We start from the raw sequence: 20,932 nt of genomic DNA, 5'->3' as shown, positions 1-20,932 counted from the left end.
AGAGCAGAAGTAGGGTTCTGCTATCAGAGAGGGTAAGATGCTATCAGAGAGCGTCACATATTGCAGAGAAATCATTCATGAAAGTCACAACTCAATCAACGCAGCATACTTCATTGTTGTCTTATTTTAAAAAATGGCCACAGCCACCCCACCATTCGCAACCACTACTCTGATGAGTCGGCAGCCATCAACATTGAGGCAAGAGCCACCACCAGCAAAAAGAATATGCCTCATTGAAGGGTCAGATGATGGTTAACGTTCTTTAGCAAGAAGGTATTTTTAAATTAAGGTATTTTTTAGACATGATGCTGCTGCATAATTAATAGACTACAATATGGTATAAACATAACTTTTATATGCACTGGAATACCAAAAAATTTGTGTGACTCACTTTTTTGGTGATATTTGCTTTATTGAGGTGGTCTTGAACCAAACCCATCGTATCTCTCAGGGAAGCCAGTATTTAAAATGTGCAGATTATACAAATCTAGAGACAGAAAGTAGATTGGTGGTTGCCTAAGGGTGGGTAGGTTGTTGAAGGTTATGGGAAGTAACTGCTAATGTATATGGAGTTTCTTTTTGGGGTGACTGAAATGTTATAAAGTTGTGATGATGGTTGCACAACTCTGTGACTATATTAAAAACCATTGATTTGTACACTTTAAGTGGGTGAATTGTATTATATGTGAATTATGTATCAAGAAAGCTGTTAAAAATATGAAGTCATGTGGCTGCTGAATATATCCCTTTGTACCATGAGGCAAAATCTTTCCCTAAAACATTCCCACCCTCAGAAGGCTTCTGCTATTGTTTCATTGGCCTGAACTGGATCACACGCTTATCCTTAACTGGCTGGCTGGAATTGGCAAAAGAGAAAGAAGAGTTTGTAGAGAGGATTCAGATTTCAAAAAACCAATTACCTCCACATCTACTGCCTCAGTTTTAAAAATGGTCAATTCAGAAAACTTGGAAAAAAAAAAGTCAGTTAACAACAATAACAAAAATAAAAATAGTTTCCTATCATACAGGAATAGTTAACTATTAAAATTTGTGTATGTTCTTCTAATCTATTTTATCCCTTTATCTCTCTCTGTCTCCCTATCCACCGACTTTTCCTCCCTCCCCCCTTCCTACCGTCCATCCTGCCACCCACGTGTCCATCCACTAACAGACTAACAAGTGTTATAAGTTATATCATAAGCTACATACTGTTTTATATTTGCATTTAAAAATTATTTTGAAATAACCTTAAACTTATAGAAAAGTTGCAAGTACACAATAGAGAAGTCCTTTTTTTGCTGAATGATTTGAGATCAAGTTGCTGAAATGAGGCCCCATTACTCCCTCATATGTTAGTGTGCATTTCAGAGACATTCTTGTACATAACCAGAGTGTACTGGTCAGCATCAGAAAACATTACCCGTGTTTCCCCGAAAATAAGACCTAGCCAGACCATTAGCTCTAATGCGTCTTTTGGAGCAAAAATTAATATAAGACCTGGTATTATATTATTATATTGTATTATGTTATATTGTATTATATTACATTATTATATAAGACTGGGTCGTATATTATAGTAAAGTAAGACTGGGTCTTATATTAATTTTTGCTCCAAAAGACACATTAGAGCTGATGGTCCGGCTAGGTCTTACTTTCGGGGAAACACGGTATTTTCGGGGAAACACGGTACTACCATTCAGACCCCATTCTATTTAACCTAGGTGTCCCAACTGTGTCTTTTATAGTGAAAGCATCTGGTTTAGAAACATGCATTTAGTCATGTTTCTTTACTGCATGGAAGAGTTCCTCAGTTTTTCCTTGACCATCATGACCTTGATGATTACAGGCCAATTATTTGTAGAATATCCCTCAATTTTGATTTTTTGGATGTTTCCTCAAGATTAGGTTCAGGTTAAGCATTTTTGGCAAGAATATCACAGAAGTGATGCTGTGCTTTGCTTATGATATACTATCATGTCTTTAGTTTAAAAAAGTCATTGTTGGAGGATTTTTCGCCATTTATATTAGTCTTCTTCTAGAGAATGATTCTTTAATGCCTGGGTAATATTTATCAGTTGTGCATTCCTTAATTTATTTGACTAATTTGCAGTAAGGTGTTTTCATCATACTACAGGTATCTGGGATATCAGTTTAACTTTGATTTGTAATTGATTCATTATCTCTCGAATCATCTAATATGAGCAGTATCTTGATTCTTTCAACCATGTGGGACACTGAAATGGCAAAATCTTGGGAAAGTCTTTTTAGGAAATAATCTAAAAATTCTAAAATGAAAGAAAATATTTCTTAAAACTGTTTTGTCTTCTTTCTGTCGATCTTTCTATCTTTTTGAGGAACTTGCTGGAAAACCATTTTACATGTCAGGACTACATATTGAGCATCATAACTTTTTCTTTTTAGCTGCAGGAAAACTGATACATGTATGCCGATACCAAGTAGTTTTTAATATATTAAATAGTAACTGTATTGCTTCTTGTATTATCTTTGTTTTAAGGGTAAAAACAGAAAGTCAGTAAATTACTCTTTTTAAAAATTAGGTGCTTATATTTTTATAATTCTGAATTATACACATATTATTAACTATAGAGGAGGGAAAATTTAAAAAGTATCTAGGAGAGAAAGTAAAACATGTTGGATATGTAGAGTATAAATTAAGAATTTTGACTCTAGAGTTGAGTCTGGGTTACATTACTTACTATATGAGTAACATTGGGGAAATTACTTAATTCCTTTCCAGCCTCAATATCTTCATATGTAAAATTTGGCGAAGAAAATTTCCTACTCCATAGGGTTATTAGGAGTAAATGTAACCTGCTTAACCCTTGTATATGTAATTGTCCAATAAATGTTTGTTGTTTCGTCTCTTTTTGTGTACTGATGTCTCAAGTGAGCTGGTGTATTACTTCAAACCTTTTCATGAATCTAGAAGTTCAATATGGTGGCTTGATTTCACTTCTCAGAAAGTGCTTAAGGTGGTTGTCCCTGCTATCTTCTTAAACTTTGACGGTGTGTTTATAGACAGTGGGCAAAGACCCCAGTTGCCATAATGCCTCTGTAAATGCTGGACAGGTGGCAGCCTTCCTGCTTTCATTAAAGTGTTTGCCCACTTGAGATAAATTACCTCTTCCAGGTATCCAAATGGTGCGCCTGCGAGAGATCATTTACCTCAAACAGGGGAGAATGTTACTTCCACTGAAAGGCTGGGATATCAATCATTATGGGAATGGACTAAAGAACCTTTCTGATAGCTGAATATTTTCAAATGAATGGTACAGACTGAATTTCTCAAGATAGAAACAAATGTGCTGATTCTATTTGCTTTTTAATATCTCTGAACAAATACAGGAGAAAATGGATATGAGGAGAATGTTAATACATTTTGTCACACATTTAAATTATAATTGAATCTTCATTATCTAAAAGATAGATGACCCAAATATACATACCCCTGCTATTACTACTCAGAACTTTCTTTCATTGTGTACTTTGAGCTAACTTTCTAGAGGTCATAGCAACTCTTTCAGGCAAAACTCAGAAATCTAGGTTGTATTCAGCATTACACTGAGGTTTTACTCTTAGAAGTCCAAAGCAGTAAGTAAAGATATTTGTATTAATAAGTAGTTATTGGTATATATTTATAAGTTTTAAGGCCTTATTTAATCCTAACAAATAATAAAAAAGAGTTTTGCTAGTCCAGGTGTGGTGTGTGGAACAACAGTGTTAGCATTAACTGGGAAAGTATTAGAAATGCATAATCTCAGACTCCACTCCAGAGCTACTCAATTAGAATCTGCATTTTAACGAGACCCTCAGATGATTTACATGCACAGTAAAGTTTGAGAAGAAATAACTTGGAGGATTTTGTTCTTTATATAAAACTTCATTCATATCTGAAATTGAAACGATACAATTGACCATGTATCATTTCAGATATTTTAGGTACTAGTGTCTATTTTGGGGAACCACATTAATTTATTAAATTTTATTTTGTGATTTTTCTTTTTTATTATTATATTTGCATTTTAAAATATTTTTTAGTCTTTTACTATGAGAATTTTCAAGCATAGAGAAAATTTGAAAGAATTTACAGTGAACAGATATTTGGGTTTTTAAATTAAAATTTATTTGCCTATCGTAATTTTTAAGAATGATTTTTGAATGGATAATTTATCCCTGAAAGTGTTCATGACTATATAAAATTTCAATGTCATAGCATAGCGTCAGTTTAAACCATGGATTCACAATCCTTTTTCTTTCTGATATACATTATATTAAATATGTTGACCTAGTCAAAGATGAACTCACTGACTTTAGGACAAAAACTTACCAAAGTAGGTTTTGAATTTAAAAGCCTTGTGGAATTCTGGTATTTTTTGAGAGAAGCGTACCTTTACCTTATAAAGTGAACCACAGAAGCTCTAATTATATTTGCAGCAGTGCATATTTGTAGGTCAGGATTTTTATCACGTTTGAATAGAAAAAAAATTTGATTTCCAACATGACCTATATGATGCCTTCTTGAAGATCACTTTATAGATCAATGTTCTTAGTTTGGCTAAGCAACAACTTTCACCATACTATATCTTTTAAAAAATTAATTTTAACAAGTCTGTGTTGTAAATGTATTCTCTTATATTTACTACATTGATAAACTTAAAATGTTTGGTAACTGCATTTCAATAAAATTTGCTTTCTTTGTAATCCTACATATTTTGATTTATGTATTTAAAAGTACTCTGAGAAGGGGGCTCCATAGGTTCCACCAGACTACCAAAGAAATCCATAGCACAAAAATGACCAAGAACCCCTGCTTTAGATAATTATTCCCCCAAATATCATTTGAGTCAAAATATGTTTTTGGATAAGTCCTATTATTGGGCATTTATATCTATAGTATTATTTATAAATAAGTTTATTGGGGTGACAATGGTTAGTAAAGTTGCATAGGTTTCAAGTGTACAATTCTGTAATACATCATTTATATATCACATTGTGTGTTCACCACCCAGAGTCAGTTCTCCTTCCATCACCATATGTTTCATCCCATTTACCCTCATCTACCACTCCTCTCGCTCCTTATCCTCTGGTAACCACTCAACTATTGTCTATGTCTATGAGTGTGTGTTTGTTTGTCTTGCTCCTTTGTTGCTTTCAGTTTTATATGTGCTTCGATGTTCATTGCAACTTTATTTACGGTGGCCAAGACATGGAAACAACCAGTGTCCTTCGATAGATGATTGGATAAAGATGTGGTATATATACACAATGGAATACTTTCCTGCCATAAGAAAAGATGAAATAGTGCCATTTGCGACAGCATGGATGGATCTTGAGATTATTATGCTAAGAGAAATAAATCAGACAGAAAAAGTTGAGAACCATATGATTTCACTGATTTGTGGGATATAAAACTGAAAGCAACAAAAAAAGAGCTTAATCATTGTTTTAAGTCCCCATCCCCTTTGCCTAACCCAATGCCTTTATACATATGAGCCACTCTATAGCTAGCAGTTGAATGAATGAATGAATGAGGAAGACAGTGTATAGTGCTTTTAAAAATAGTTTTATTATTTCTGTAAAAGTGCTTATGTTTGGTGTAAGAACTTCACACTATACAGAAACCTGCACAGAAGAAATAAAAATTACCCAAAAGGCCACGCCTAATCATTCTTAACCCTTTGATGATTTCCACAAGTCTCCCATAAATGTGTACAAACATGTATACACACAAACACAGCTGTAGTTTTATACTACTCAATGGAAAATAAATGTATTTCCATGTCAATAAAGTAGGTGTACATCATTAGTTGTATTTGGTCACATACTGTTCCAGTGGTTGTGTGTGTCTGTGTGTGCACATATTACCTCATTGCTGAATATCACTACGGTCACCTTCGAAGTACTCATCTTGGGAAACTGCACTGCTGCCAGCGCCTAGTTCACCCTTCGAAGACATTTTGGAACTCTTTTTCTGGAATGGCCATCAGAGCTGTCATCGTATTACCTTGATGTCCTGAATGTCATCAAAACGTCTTTCTTTCAATATTTTTTTTATCTTCAGGTAAAGAAAGAAATCATTGGGGGCCAGATCAGGTGAATAGGGAGGGTGTTCCAATAGAGTTATTTGTTTACTGGCTAAAAACTCCCTCACAGACGGTGCCATGTGAACTGGTGTATTGTCATGATGCAAGAGCCATGAATTGTTGGCAGAAAGTTTAGGTTGTCTAACTTTTTCACTCAGCCTTTTCAGCACTTCCAAACAGTAAACTTTGTTTACTGTTTGTCTAGTTGGTACAAATTCATAATGAATAATCTCTCTGATAACATAAAAGGTTAGCAACATCGTTGCAACAAGTTTACGAGCTTAATTATCAGATCTGTGTACACACACACACACACACACACACATACACACACACATTTACTCTGTGAATTCCTGATTGATGGATATTGGTGTTGTTCTTATTTTTTCACTATTTTAAAAAATACTGTAATAAACTATGCTGTAATCAACATGTTTGTGCATAAAATTATTTTACACTTGAACAGTTGTTTCCTTGGCTAAAATCCTGAAAATGAGTTTGCATATTTTACATTTGGAAAGTATTGCCAGTCTGCCTTTCATAAAAATTGATTTACATTACATTCCCATGAACAGTATTAAGAGTTCTGGTTTCTTCATAATTCCTTTGGTACATGAAGTTTTGACAGTCTTTTTTATCTTCATCAATTTTAAAGGCAAAAGAAACTATTATTACTTTATTTTTGATTGTTTGGTTGCATATCTTTATTTGTTCTACACCCATTTATATTCTTTTAGAAATTTTCTCATTATGTTCATATATAGGGGTGTTTGTTTATTTCTTCTGGAATTATAAGAACTCCCTGTGTATCATCACCCATATTAATACTTTGCTATATGTAACATAAATGTTTTTCTGGTTTGTATTTTAATTTTTATATGGAGAAAATTGTTAATCATTTACTTTATGGATTTTCTTTTGATGATGTACTTAGAAAGGCTAGCCTTACCTCAAGGTTGTTTGCTCATATTTTAGTCTAGTATTTTCAATTTGTATATTAAATCTTGGTTTTATATAGAATTATTTTTAGTATAGTGAGAAATGGTTAAGATTTATTTGTGTCCAGATGACCAGCTGGTCTCAATACTTTTCAATTCAATCATTCATTTTTCCCTACTAAATTAAAATATAGCATATAGTATATATTAAATTAATACATATACTAGCATCTGTTTCCTGTCTCTCCAGCCGATTAGTCTCCCTATATCCTCTATAATACTGATGTTTTCATCAGTATGACGTTTTATCTTGATGTTTTAAAACATATATCTTGATGTTTTAAAATATGGTAAGACAAATTACCTCATTACTTTTCAAATAGGATTTTGGACTATTTTTATAGGATTTTTTATTTTATTTTTTAAAATTTTAGATGGAACACTGCTTTGAAGCAAATGTCTCACCATAATGATTAGGTCCTGTGTATGAAAACTGATACCTACATTCACATTTCTGAAATTATTAGCTATTTGGAGATACAAGCATTGTTTTTGCTCAGTGGAATGCTTTAACACTGTGATGTGTTGGTTTCACTTAAAAGGAGTTGCTACAGCAGGGATAATGGTAAAGGATGTTCTTAGAAAACTAAGCAGGGGTCAGATCATGTAGGGTCGTATGAGCATGTTTTAAGGAATTTGAAATTTATTCTTAGAAGTGAAGAGAGTCATTGAGGATTATAAGCAAGGATTGTGACAAGATCCTATTTGTGTTTTAGAAGTCACTTTATCTACAGTGGAGGATGGACTGAAGAGGGGAAAGAGTGGAGAAGAGTAGGGAGACTCTTGTAAGAATATAGATAAGGCCAGGATCACTGAAAACATCGAATAGATGGGAGAAGTATTAAGAACAGGATGTAGGGAGATAGATGGTAAGGGAAATGGAAATGTCAGGGATGATAACATGTTTCCAAGTATGTAGAACTAAGTCGGAATTTAATGCAGTTAACATGATTAACATTTCTAACATTGTTAACATTATTAATTATATTACTAATTATTAATATTACATTCATGACTAACATTAAATTAAATAATTAAACAATCACATATTTACATACATATTAATTAAATAATTGCTCATTTACCCCCTCTTTTCATTAAAGGAGTATTTGTCAATTTTTCAGAGTGTGAAGGCTCCATATTAATAAGAAAACATTGTAGACTGCTCTCTCCCCACCTAATAGTTGTATTTTTAGTAGCAGTGGACTTCTGTAATGTTTTAATGGACTTTTAATTTTATTACTCACAATATCATGAGTGATATGTGACATATCATATATTATCCATACCGTATAATAATATATGATACATACATTCAAACATATACATATATTATTCATACTGTATATGTTTTTAGGGTTTAATGAAGATAGAAATGGCAATAGCTGCTGCAGTGAGAAGTGGTGAAATGCTTGTAATAACTTTGCAGCTTCCCCTCTCATACCCTGAGATCTGTAGACCACAGGTTTAGATCTACTGGTTGACACAATTCTTTATGAATTTGTTTTAAAGTTTTAATCTTAGATGTAAGGTATTGCCCCTTCTGTTGGAGAAAGTAAAGGCAGAACATAGGGTTCTCTTCTTTCTTAAAAGACACGTGCTATTGAATAGGGGAAAGTGATTAACAAATGTTTACATAAACAAGAATTTGTTAAATGTAACAAGTCAACCATTTAGAATCTAGACAAGTTTTGACACGAAAAACTTTAGTGATCTCTTTTCTTTTTTCTGTACCACTATACAAATAATTCTATAACTATGTCACTAGAGGAATTTTTTTTCATTTGATGTTGAATTAATTGTACTCTATATTCTATAATGTGAATTATATTGTAAAACACTTCTTACTCATCAAAGCATAAGTTATTTACTGTTCTTTTTGTAATTCATGGATAGTCAGCAGTCAAGGAACTTAGATACCTCTTTCCCACATCTTACAAATTCAGAAGAATACCTTATAGATTTATACTGTCACTTAATTTTACCTTTCAGAGTGGTTAGTATCTACAAAAACACATTTCTGTGATATAGTAAAAAAAAATCCACTAGTCATTAATATTTCATCATGGTTGATTTTTGCTTTAACAGGCTCTTTTTGAAGATTTAATTACTTTTATATTCCTGAAAATTTCTTAAAACAATGAGCTGTTATCCTGTTATTTAAAAACAATAACTTTGGACATACCATAAAAGTTAACATTAATTAATTTATCTTGCTATTATTGAATGCATCATAATATTCAGCATTGTTGCAGCTGCTATGGAAGTAAAAAAGAAATATAATTAATCCAACAAACATATAAACATATGCTAGGCTGGCACAGTGAAGTTAAAGAGAGTTCACTAAGATGAAAAAAAACAGTTAAGGAGTTGCAAACCAGTTGGAGAAGCAGGGAATACATATGTTAGGCTTTGGAACAATGTGTTATATTGAAAGTTATGGGTAAAATAAATTTTACTGTTTGTTCATTTGTTCAACAGCGACTTATTAAATGTGTAGTAATTCTTTTAACTCAGTGTTCTGCATTATATGTTGATTGGTATATAAAGCTACTAAATTTTTTTTATTCATTATTTATTTAAGTAATCTGATAATGAAGGATCTGTGTATTTTAATTATACCTTGTCTGTCTTTTGTCCATGGGATTCTCAGAGAGTATGTTTATGAGAAGCATATAGAATTAAACTTATGTTACCTATGTTATATTCTTGGAAGTCAGTGCATCATTAACTGATAGAAATCAATTCTAAATGGAAGATACTATGCTTTTGTCCAATTAATTTCTATTTTATGTGTAACTTCTAAGCAATATGTTTTTCAAATTCTGACTGCTGCATAAATTTAAAAATTTACCTTTCATTCATTGAGGAATAAAGGAAATAAAACGAGGCCCCAATTTTTGAACATAGGACTTCTGTGAAATGGTTCTTTATGACAGAAAACACTGTTCCATTGCCTTCTCATTCAATGTTGCCATTTACTTTTAAACTATACATATTCTTAGAATTCTGAAACATTTTTCTGTTGGATGAATCAGACTATATATGTGTTTTTGTGCTTATGATGTAAAGACAAGATTTAAATTAACCCCCAAATCAGAGGATCTTGAAATGTAGACTGGTATACTACTGAATTTAAATAATCTCTCTATGCTTGTCGTTTTACGTGGGTAGTATCATAAGACAAGTAATGACAGATGAGGACCTGCTTAGCAGTGGGAAAACTAAATTACACGACTTTTATTAAGGCATAAACAAACCTATTAACTGTTATCTGGAATACCAATTAGTAGAAAGAGCACTGACAATTTTATTTATCAACATTAAACACAATTATTAATTACAGACCTGATGAATCTAGCCGTAAGCAAGCCACGTTGGATATGCGGGGACCTTAGGTCCATTATACGAGTATGAGAGGGATGATTACAGAAATCCTGTGGGGAAATAAGTAATTGTAGTAAAATTTTAATTGCCTTGGAATAAGGAAAATTATGTTTTCTTGTCTGAGAATATAAATAGTGTGACGCTAGGGTAACAAGCTTTGGTAGTTGTAAATAGAAAATGAATTTATATTATGTTTTAAAACAGAGAATGATGATCAATTTTTAGTATTGTAACGTTCAGTGTGAATGACATACTAGATGTACATGCAGATTTTTTTTCAATAATTGTTTAGTAGGTGAACTATTTTCTGCATTCCTTTTTTACAGTGAAAGCTAATGTAGGAGGGGACTTTTTGAATGAATTACTATAGGTAAATGGGAATTATATAATTGAGAAAATACTTTCATTGTGTTGCGATTGGAAGTATTGTTGTGAAACGAATAAGCGACAATTTACACTTTCCTGTCTTTTTTCGTTTTCTTTTAAGATCCAAATTCCAGAATGTGTGGACACTTACTAATAGGTGCGGCCAAGAATTCTTTTGCAAAACTCATGGATAAAATTAGGTTAGCAATGGAGAATTTACCTTTGCACAATAGCAGCAGGAGTATTACATATGTAGAAAAAGATTCCCTGGTTCAGAGGCTGGCCCGTGGACTTCATAAAGTAAACACACTGGCCCTGAAATACGGACTGCGTGGTCACGTGCCCATACTGGTATGTATAAAACTTTATTAAAGAGGAACTTTAGGATTTGTGAATTTAATTCTTAATCAGATTTATTTGTAGTTTAAGATAGTTGCACACGAATGTGTCTATGTTTCCTTTAGGTTTCGTGTAATCTTTTAATACAATAAATGAAAGCACTTCCAATTGTGTCCAAATATCAAAATACAAAAGTTCTGGCATGAGTTTTGAGCTGACTGTTCTCTATAAGAATATTGCAACAGAATTGTATGAGACATAAATGATTGTCATTTCTATTTTCTACCCATCTAGATTATTTCTTTTCTTCGGCTGTTCATTTCATGTAATCCAAATTATTGGTCACATAATATAAAGTTTTCACTCTAAATTTTAGCAATAGCTGGTATTCTCTGTATAATGTAAGTTGCATTTAATTGGTGAAATGGTCATCGCTGTTGATTAGTAAGTCTGTAATTACTTTTTGTAAAACTGCTCTTGTTTAACAACAGAAAAGCACAGCATCATTACAGAAGCAAATATTTGGATTTACACAGAGACTGCACGCAGCGGAAGTGGAGCGCCGAGCACTGCGCTTAGAGGTCACCGAATTCAAACGAAATGTCAATGAAATGAAAAAGGAGCTTGACAAAGCCCAGGGTCTCCAGATGCAATTAAATGAATTTAAGCACTCTGTAAGTATATGATTTAAAGAACTATGGCTTTGGTGAACTCTCCTCTGAATATTTGTGTGTGTGTGTGTGTGTGTGTGTACATAAACGTATATATACGCACCCATATATTAATATATATACATATATGTGTGTATAGATATGTTTGTTTTGTTTTACTTTTTGTGTTTTTCAAGTAATTCAAAAGTCCCATTAAGAATATTTCTCTGAAACTAATAATAATAAAAAAAGAAAATGAAAAAAAATAAATGCATAATTATGTGCAATAAAAATAAATGCAAAATTAATGCATAATTTCTTAAGATAAAAAAAGAATATTTCTTTTTCATCAAAACACTTCCGTTCTAAAATGCCCCAATAAGTATATATACTTCAAAGTTGTTAAGAAACTAGATCTTAAATGTTCTCACTACAAAAAAGAAATGATAACTATTGGACACGATACTGGTGTTAGCTAATACTATGGTGGTAATCATATTGTGATACATAAATTTATCACGTTATACATCTTAAACTGCACAATGTTGTATGTTAATTATAGCTCAATTAAAAAAAGTTACGCCCAATGCTTAGGAATACTGATTCCGTGTCATAACCCTGGTAAAATGTAAACTGTGACTGATAGTATAGACAATGATTAAGTTAGGATAGCTTAACTGCTATAGCAAATAAGACCCCACATGTATAATAATAAATAAAGTGCCCCCAGTAGAGCCAGATGTTTGGAGTGGAGGGTGGAATTTCCTCTCTTTTCATTTTATATTGAATATTTTGAGTAAATTAGATTATTTAGTATGAAATCAGGTTTCTTTTCCAAAGAAATGTTCATTTTGTCTAACTTCCATAAAGGATTTATATGTATTATGTAAGAAAACAGAAGATAGCTGAGAAAATGAAGGCTATTAGCCAAATAACATTAGATCAAGAATGAAATAGATAAATCTATGAAGCACCACAATATACAGATACCCACGTGTTCTATTTGCAGTTGGGTTAGTTATTAACATTATTGCTAATGTAGGTATAGGAATATAGAGTTAATAGATTACAACTTCAAAACTATATACAACTGATGATAGCTAATATACAAATTTTATATAACAAATATAAAATTTGTTTCTTAAACCTCATGATAAGCTTCTTTGAGTACCTCCTTCTTTGGGAAACCTAAATTTTTCTAGTTTCAATTTCAATTTAAATGTATCTTTTGGTTAATTTGGAATTTGCAATTTTAACATTTGTTGTAATGGAGATAGCAGCAGATAGTACCTTAGTTATTAATCCTATGATAATGTAAATTGCTAATGTTAATTATTATTTCAAATAGCTATACCTTCAAAGGGCTAAGAGTTATAAAGTAGGCAGGTCAACTAATCATGAATTATCCTTCTGATCAGCGATAAGTAATAGTTTTCTTTTTGGTGAATGTCTAAAGAAAACAGTTTTTCCCTTACTGTCTTTGGTTTTTGCTCAGAGAAGAAAAATTTATGAGCTGCTTCAACATTTTTTTTTACTAGTTTCAGGTGTACAAAACAATGTAATAGTTAGACATTTACACCCCTCACAAAGTGATAATCCCCTCCCCTAGTTTACTACCCTTCTAACATCATATATAGCTGTTATCAACATTTTTTTCTGATTATAAAGGTATTACATGATAGTTATAAATAAAAATTAAAAAGTATAAAGAAGAAAATTCAAATTACTTTAATCTTAACCACCCAGAACCAATCACTTTTGAAGTGTGCATGCGTTTTGTTCCCTATGTTTTTCTCTGTGTATATGTGTATATGCACACCCTTTTGGACAGTTGTAGTTTGGAATGATTTTGCATGGGATGATTTTGCATGTGATATATTCTATTGCATATATGTATATATATTTAGTCAGGGTACTGTTAACGTTTTCCTGTGTTATTTACTATTAATTTCACTTTAGATAAATAAATACTATTCTATCATAATGGATGTATTAAAATTTGACTGTTCCTCTATTCGTACACATTTAATTTTTCCCCAAATTTGTTTTGTCATTATACTTAAATCATAAAGAGCTGTTGTGTATACTTGTGTGTGTGTGTGTGTGTGTGTGCACTTTTAAAAGCCAATTCCTTTGGAGTGTCTCTCTCTCTCTCCTTTTGGTTTGCTTTCAACTGTATATACTAACTAAATTTTGGACCTTGAGATGGCCTGTTGAAATGGAAAGCAAGGGCCATTGATGCAATTTGAGATTTAGAATATAGTCAACTATAATGAGGTTTAGCTAATAGTGGGTTTCCTGAAAACTGGAAGATTCTTTATATACATTACTCCTTGGAATATGTATGAAGAATTCTAGGATTTCCTAGTTCATAGGAAATTCATTAGGAAAACAAGTAAACATCTTATCTTTCATTAGTTTGGAAGTAGTCAGGACTCATTTTTTAGAATCTAGAGGGGTTATGAGACTTTGAAGAACAGTTGCTGGAAGGTGATAGAATCCTTTTGTAAGGGCTTTGGTTGAATAACTGGCTTGCAGCAAAACCTAAGGCTGTGTTTCAGAAAATATTTAGTGTGAATTACTTCCACTGAAGTGTAGAAATGAAAATTGGATTAATTAGAGTAAAATTGAGGGAATGAGATACGTAATTTTTATATTTTGACACACAATTATAAGGTGTAAAGTTATGATTTCTAACATTTAGTGGCATATTGGCCATGTATCAGGCCCTGACCCTAAGTACTTTAGGATGTTGATTCATTTTGTCTCTCATATCAATAACAGTTCAATACTATTATTATCTTTATTTTACAGATGAGAAATATGGAGCATAGAGCAGCTAAGTAACTTGCCCAAAGTTGCACAGTTAGTAAGTGGAAATGACAGGATTTGAACCTTGGTAGTCAGGCTCCAAAACTCATACTTTTAACCACTTCACTATAGTGGTCAATAAATGAGACAGCTCTCCTTGGTGCCTTGTGATCTTTCTCATTACTTTGTATTAACTTAGGTTAATCATTAGGACTCTATTTTTATGCTGTACTGTTGCCTTTTGAAACTTAATCAGTATTGAGTTTCAAAGGTGTATTCCATCATATACATCTTTGAAAGGGCAAATAATAGCAAAAGACAGTTGCTTCCAGGAGGTAGCAGACCAGGTACCTGGTACCAAAGTAAAACTGAATACTTACATATTATAATATAGAAAGACCCATGTAATAAATTTGACCTCAAACTTAGTTCCAGCAAAACTTTTTCTTTCTATATGATGCACATACTTGCTATTATTGGCCCAAGAGGAAACTATAACTAAGCACATTTCTATTCTTGTCTCATTTGTCAGAAAACTCAGAGGTAAAGTCTACATTCAACTGTAATAATTTACCATTTTAGATGCCTAGACTCAATAGGTATTTTGGCCTCCCCCGACCCGCTAGATTTTTTAAAATTTTAAATCAATTTGCTTTATATTTGTGGTTAATTATATTTTTCACCTCAAATTCTTTTTTAACAATGGGGAAATTATCAATCTTAAATAGATATACATATATACACTTACTGTGATTAAGTGAATTGCATGGTTTCCTTTAATTTCCACATACGTTTCTCAGGTTACCTTTTGGGAAACCTTCCTGATTTTTGTTCTTCAAGATCAAGATGTCTCTTGTTGTTTGTTGTAACCAATTTTCAGTTGTTTAAATGTTTTGAACAGGACATAAAACAAGTGTGTTCTGCCTTGGGTTCCACACCCATGAAAGGATGGCCCTTGTCTAGAACTGTCATTAGTTATTCCAGAGCAGAGTGCTTTGCTCTCCAGAGCAGTCACGATATTGTAAAAACCATGTTGTATGTTATGGTGCACAGTTTTACTGGCAGATGTTTATATCTGAATATTCTTTCATTCAACAAATATCTCTTGAGAACCGATTACATGGCAGGCACTCTTCTGTGTATTGGATGAGTCAGCTGAGTGAGGTCCCCACTCAGTGGAGCTCACATCCTTCAATGTGTGGGTGGTGGCAGCCTGCGGACAGGTGATAAAAAACGTGAACAACTATATGAGATGAATTTAGATAATGATTATGACTGTGAAGAAAATAAAAGAAGATTATATGGTAATGAGAGTTGTGGTGGGATTCAGGAGGTATGGTCTGGTAAGCAGTCTCCAAGAAGGGCATGTTGATAAGGGATGGTAACATACACTGAACACAGACTTTTAGGGAATCATTGAAAAGCACAGGAACTTGTTAAAAGCTTTCATTGCAAAAACCGCAGTTACTTTTGCACCAACTTAATACTATTTTTTGTCATGTATCAGACATTTACAAATGTATGTATAATGTTCTTCATGTTAACAAATACAGTTCTGAAGATTAAATGATACAAAATGCAGTTAGCTGATCGTTGAACTTTTTCCCTCTTGTTTCAGAAATTGATCACCCATGAGAAGTTTGAAAGTGCCTGTGAAGAACTGAATAATGCATTACTTCGGGAACAGCAGGCACAAATGCTATTGAATGAACAGGCGCAACAACTACAGGAGTTGAATTATAGACTTGAACTACATTCCAGTGAGGAAGCTGACAAAAACCAAACTCTCGGAGAAGCTGTTAAGGTGGGAAAATATTCTTTGCATGATGGTTTGTTTCCTCTAGGTGTGGGTCCTTGAGGGAATCACATATATCTCCTGAGTAGGGAACAGATCCCAAGATAGGAAATGTTTATTCTATAAGCGCTTATAAGGATGGAATGAAATATGGTTCTGGGGACCTTGATTCCAAGCAGGATTTGTGTGTATTGAAAATGTATAAGTAGGTTTTACTTCCTACTTGAGAACAAAGTGGAGATATTTTTCAGCAATAATTTGCTCCTTTGTTTCATTTATCTTTCTTGTTTCTTTTTCTCTTTAGTGTTTTTTCTTTTTCCTTGTTTTGTTCCTCCGGACTTTGAAATCCCATGTATCTTTTGGATTTTGAAAGGTTTTGGATCTAGGTCTCTCTGAATCTTATGTAAGTGCTTTTTTGAGGGTGAAGGAGATTTGGTTAGGAGTTGTTCTTCCTGTCATCTATTTGTGGGAAAGGTATTCAGAAGGGAAAACAGAAGTTAAAATAACACAGTTGTCATTTAGAAAATTTCATTAATGGATTTATGACTATGGTATCTTTTGGAAATGTTGGCTCTAAAATATAATAGAATTCTAGCTTATGATTATAATGCTTGTGGAGTTTTCACTAGTGAGCTTATATACACTGGAATGGAACAATTAATTCTAGGAAAACCAAAATGATATAACATAGCTTTTATATTGCGTATCAAACCTAAATGCAGTAAGCAACTAAGAGTTAGTATATAATTTCTTATACAAATAATCTGTATTTATTCTAGTAGCTAAATACTAATATTACCAATAAAATCGTCAAAATTTATTGAGTGCTTCCTGTTTACCAGGCACTATGCTAAATACTTATAAATAATTATCTCATATAAACCTCACACAAACTCTGTGGTATTATTCTCAATGTGTAGATGAGAAAACAGAGATACAAAGAGGTTATGTAACTTTGCACAACCATTAATAAGTGATAGACCTAGAGAGTCAGATTCACATCTGCCTTCCTAACCACATTATGTATATTATTATTGACAGTGTACATATGCCAGGCTCTATGCTGCAGTCTCTAGATGAATTATTTTACATCATTCTTTTTTTTTAAATTTATTGGGGTGACAATTGTTAGTAAATTTACATAATTTCAGGTGTACAAATCTGTATTACATCATCGATAAATTGTGTGTTCACCACCCAGAGTCAGTTCTCCTTCCATCACCATATATTTGATCCCCCTTACCCTCATCTCCCACCGCCCACCCCCCTTACCCTCTGGTAACCACTAAACTATCGTCTGTGTCTATGAGTTTTTGTTTCTCATTTGTTTGTCTTGTTCTTTTGTTGTTTTGGGTTTATATACCACGTATCAGTGAAATCATATGGTTCTCTGCTTTTTCTGTGTGACTTATTTCACTTAGCATTATACTCTCAAGATCCATCCATGTTGTCACAAATGCTCCTATATCATCTTTCCTTAACGCTGAATAGTATTCCATTGTGTATATATACCACAACTTCTTTATCCATTCATCTATCGAAGGACATTTTAGTTGTTTCCATGTCTTGGCCACCGTAAACAAAGCTGCAATGAACATTGGAGCACACGTGTCTTTATGGATAAATGTTTTCAGATTTTTTGGGTAGATACCCAGGAGAGCGATTGCTGGGTCATATGGTAATTCTATTCATAATTTTTTGAGGAACCTCCACACTGCCTTCCATAGCGGCTGCACCAGTCTGCATTCCCACCAACAGTGTATGAGGGTTCCTTTTTCTCCACAGCCTCTCCAACACTTGTTGCTATTTGTCTTGTTGATGATAGCCATTCTGACTGGGGTGAGGTGATATTTCATTGTGGTTTTCATTTGCATTTCTCTGATGATTAGTGATGTTGAGCATTTTTTCATATATCTAGTTGCCATTTGTATGTCCTCTTTGGAGAAATGTCTCTTCAGGTCCTCTGCCCATTTTTCAGTTGGGTTGTTTGTTTTTTTGTTGTTGAGTTTCATGAGTTCCTTGCATATTTTGGATATTAGCCCCTTATTGGAGGCACTGTTTGCAAAAATCTTCTCCCTTTCAGCTGGTTGCCTCTTTATTTTGTTGATGGTTTCTTTTGCTGTGCAGAAGCGTTTAAGTTTTATATAGTCCCATTCGTTTATTTTAGCTTTTACTTCCATTGCCTTTGGAGTCAAATTCATAAAATGCTCTTTGAACCCAAGGTCCATAATTTTAGTACCTATGTTTTCTTCTATGCAGTGTATTGTTTACATCATTCTTAAATTACCCCTGTGAAATAGGTGCTTATTGTTCCATTGTTTTTTGATAAAATTGAGAAAATTGAATGGATTTGCTCAGGGTTCCCTGGCCTATAAAATATTGAAACTGGGATTTAGTTTTTAGAAAAATTTATTAAAAATTATTAACCTAATTTCTTTATTATTGTAGATTTAAATTCATTCCAGTTTTTTTCGCTTTTTTTTTTATGATTTGCTGTAATAAGTACTTCTAAGATGAGCAACCATGTAGCTAAATCTTTATTTACAAATCTGTGATTATTTCCTTAGGATGAATTCTTAGATGAGAATTACTAGGTCAAAAGCCACATATGTTTTAAAGTGTATATGTTATCAGTTGGCCTACAGCAAATTTTTACCAGTTACACTCTCACTGAAAATGTATCAGAATTTCACTTTTTACCCAACCTGGCTATTACTATTTAAAAAATGTTTTTTGCTAATTTGATCACTGTGTCGTTGTTACTCTGTATTTCTTTGATTACTAGTCAAGTTGAACATTTTTGCAATTGGTCATTGAACACCATTTTTATGCTTCATTAATAGATAATGTAATTAACCATGCTTTGAAAAAGCAGTTTTTTCTCTTTGCAATAGCTTGTAGTTTGTGTTTAGTTATAGTGTCTTCTAGCAGATAAAAAGCTATTTGTATTAATTTCTTTAAAATGCCAGTAGTTTAAATATTGTCAGGAGCAGAGAATTGTTTAATTACTACCTCTTAATTAGAACTAGCAGGTGGTAATGTGAAAACGCTCTCTTGTGGGAGGCAGTATGATTCAGTAGGAAAAGCACTGGCCTTGGAACAAGTATTTCTGAATTCAAATCCCAGTTCTGTCACTTGGGCAAATAACTTAACCTTTCGGAGCCTCAGTTTCCTCTGCTGCAAAATTAGGGATAATGATACTTAAGTTACAGAATTTTTATGAGAGTTAATTAAGATACTGTTGGAAAAGCAAGCATATTGTTTTGTTTTTCAACAATACTTAAAGAAATAATTTTTTAATGTGCTCTGTGCATAACTTCTTTTAAAAAAATAAAGTGTTTTGCTTCTTCTTTATAAAAACAAATAAGATCATGAATAGAAGATAGGGAAATACAGAAGAGAAAACAAATTACCATCTGAAAACAACCACTGTTAACATTTGGGGTTAGTTTTTAATCATTTTTCTATATGCAATAGTTTTTATAAATCATACTTTGGACTTGATACAGAGAATGAATGGCCTTCCTTTATGATACAGCTAGATTTTGGATAAGACACTTCCTGTATTGTAGCAGTGCATTAAAGTGTAAAGGAAATCTATATAGATGATTACAGAATTGTATACCTGAAACCTATGTAACTTTACTAAAGATTGTCGCCCCAATAAACTTTAATTAAAAAAAAAAGAAAATGTAATAAAAGAAAACAAAAAAGAGTAAAGGAAATCTCACAGAACAAACACCACCGACAAACTCCAACAAATGGAAATCAAAGTTAGCACTGTGAACACATGCTGGGTTTACCCTGTAGGCAAACACCAAATCCAGTGCAGCAAGTGGCAGACTAAGCTTTGGGCTCCACCAAGCACATCAGGCCTTGAACCTGAGCTGCCCTTATTAAGGAATTGCCTAAAAACCTGAATGGAATAATCTCAGGTCAGTAATGTCTAGACAGAAGCTAATGTAAAATTTTCTCTGGAAGAAAGCTTGCCTAATTTAGTTCCTTCAGGAGCCTTCACAGACTAAGATCAGCCAAATAACTGGCACATGAATAAATAGACGGATATATTAATCTCATATTCATCCGCATTGCTAACCTCTCTTACCAATTCAAATAACACTTTATCTGTACTTTGTAGGGTTTTCTAATAAGACCATCACATTATTGAGTTTTGCCTCTCCTTTTCAAATCTTAATCCTTTAATTTTTTTTCCTTCCTTAGTATACTGACTAGGATACAATGTTAAGTAGAAGTAGAAACAGTAGGTAGCCATCTTATCTTGTTCCCAGTCTTAGAGAATCTTTCTAACATTTCTCCATTAAAGAGGAAGTTTGCTACAGGTTTTTAGTTGATATATCATCTTTATTGGGTTAAGGGAGTTACCATCCTAGATTATGCATTATTTAAAAAAAAATCATGAATGAATGTTGGATATTATCAAATACATTTTATGCATACATTGAGATAATTTTATGTTTTTTT

General features: G+C 32.8%; 1 protein-coding gene across 5 annotated transcripts in view; it reads left to right on the top strand.

Annotated features, from left to right (window-relative positions):
• CCDC171 (coiled-coil domain containing 171) overlaps positions 1-20,932 on the top strand; it is a 282,585-nt gene that overhangs the window by 122,480 nt on the left and 139,173 nt on the right. For 4 of the 5 annotated variants that reach the window (XM_081067658.1, XM_081067655.1, XM_081067662.1 and 1 more), the window contains 3 exons: positions 10,977-11,206; positions 11,686-11,868; positions 16,274-16,459. In XM_081067658.1, the coding sequence (XP_080923784.1) occupies positions 10,977-11,206; positions 11,686-11,868; positions 16,274-16,459 (599 nt within the window). The remainder of the gene's footprint in view (positions 1-10,976; positions 11,207-11,685; positions 11,869-16,273; positions 16,460-20,932) is intronic. The other variant, XM_081067657.1, reaches the window with a different exon arrangement.

The sequence above is a fragment of the Rhinolophus hipposideros genome (genome assembly GCF_964194185.1).
Source record: "Rhinolophus hipposideros genome assembly, chromosome: 11".
In the NCBI taxonomy this organism is placed as follows: domain Eukaryota; kingdom Metazoa; phylum Chordata; class Mammalia; order Chiroptera; family Rhinolophidae; genus Rhinolophus; species Rhinolophus hipposideros.
The sequence above is the reverse complement of the archived record's forward strand: the minus strand, read 5'-3'. Positions and strand labels throughout refer to the sequence as shown.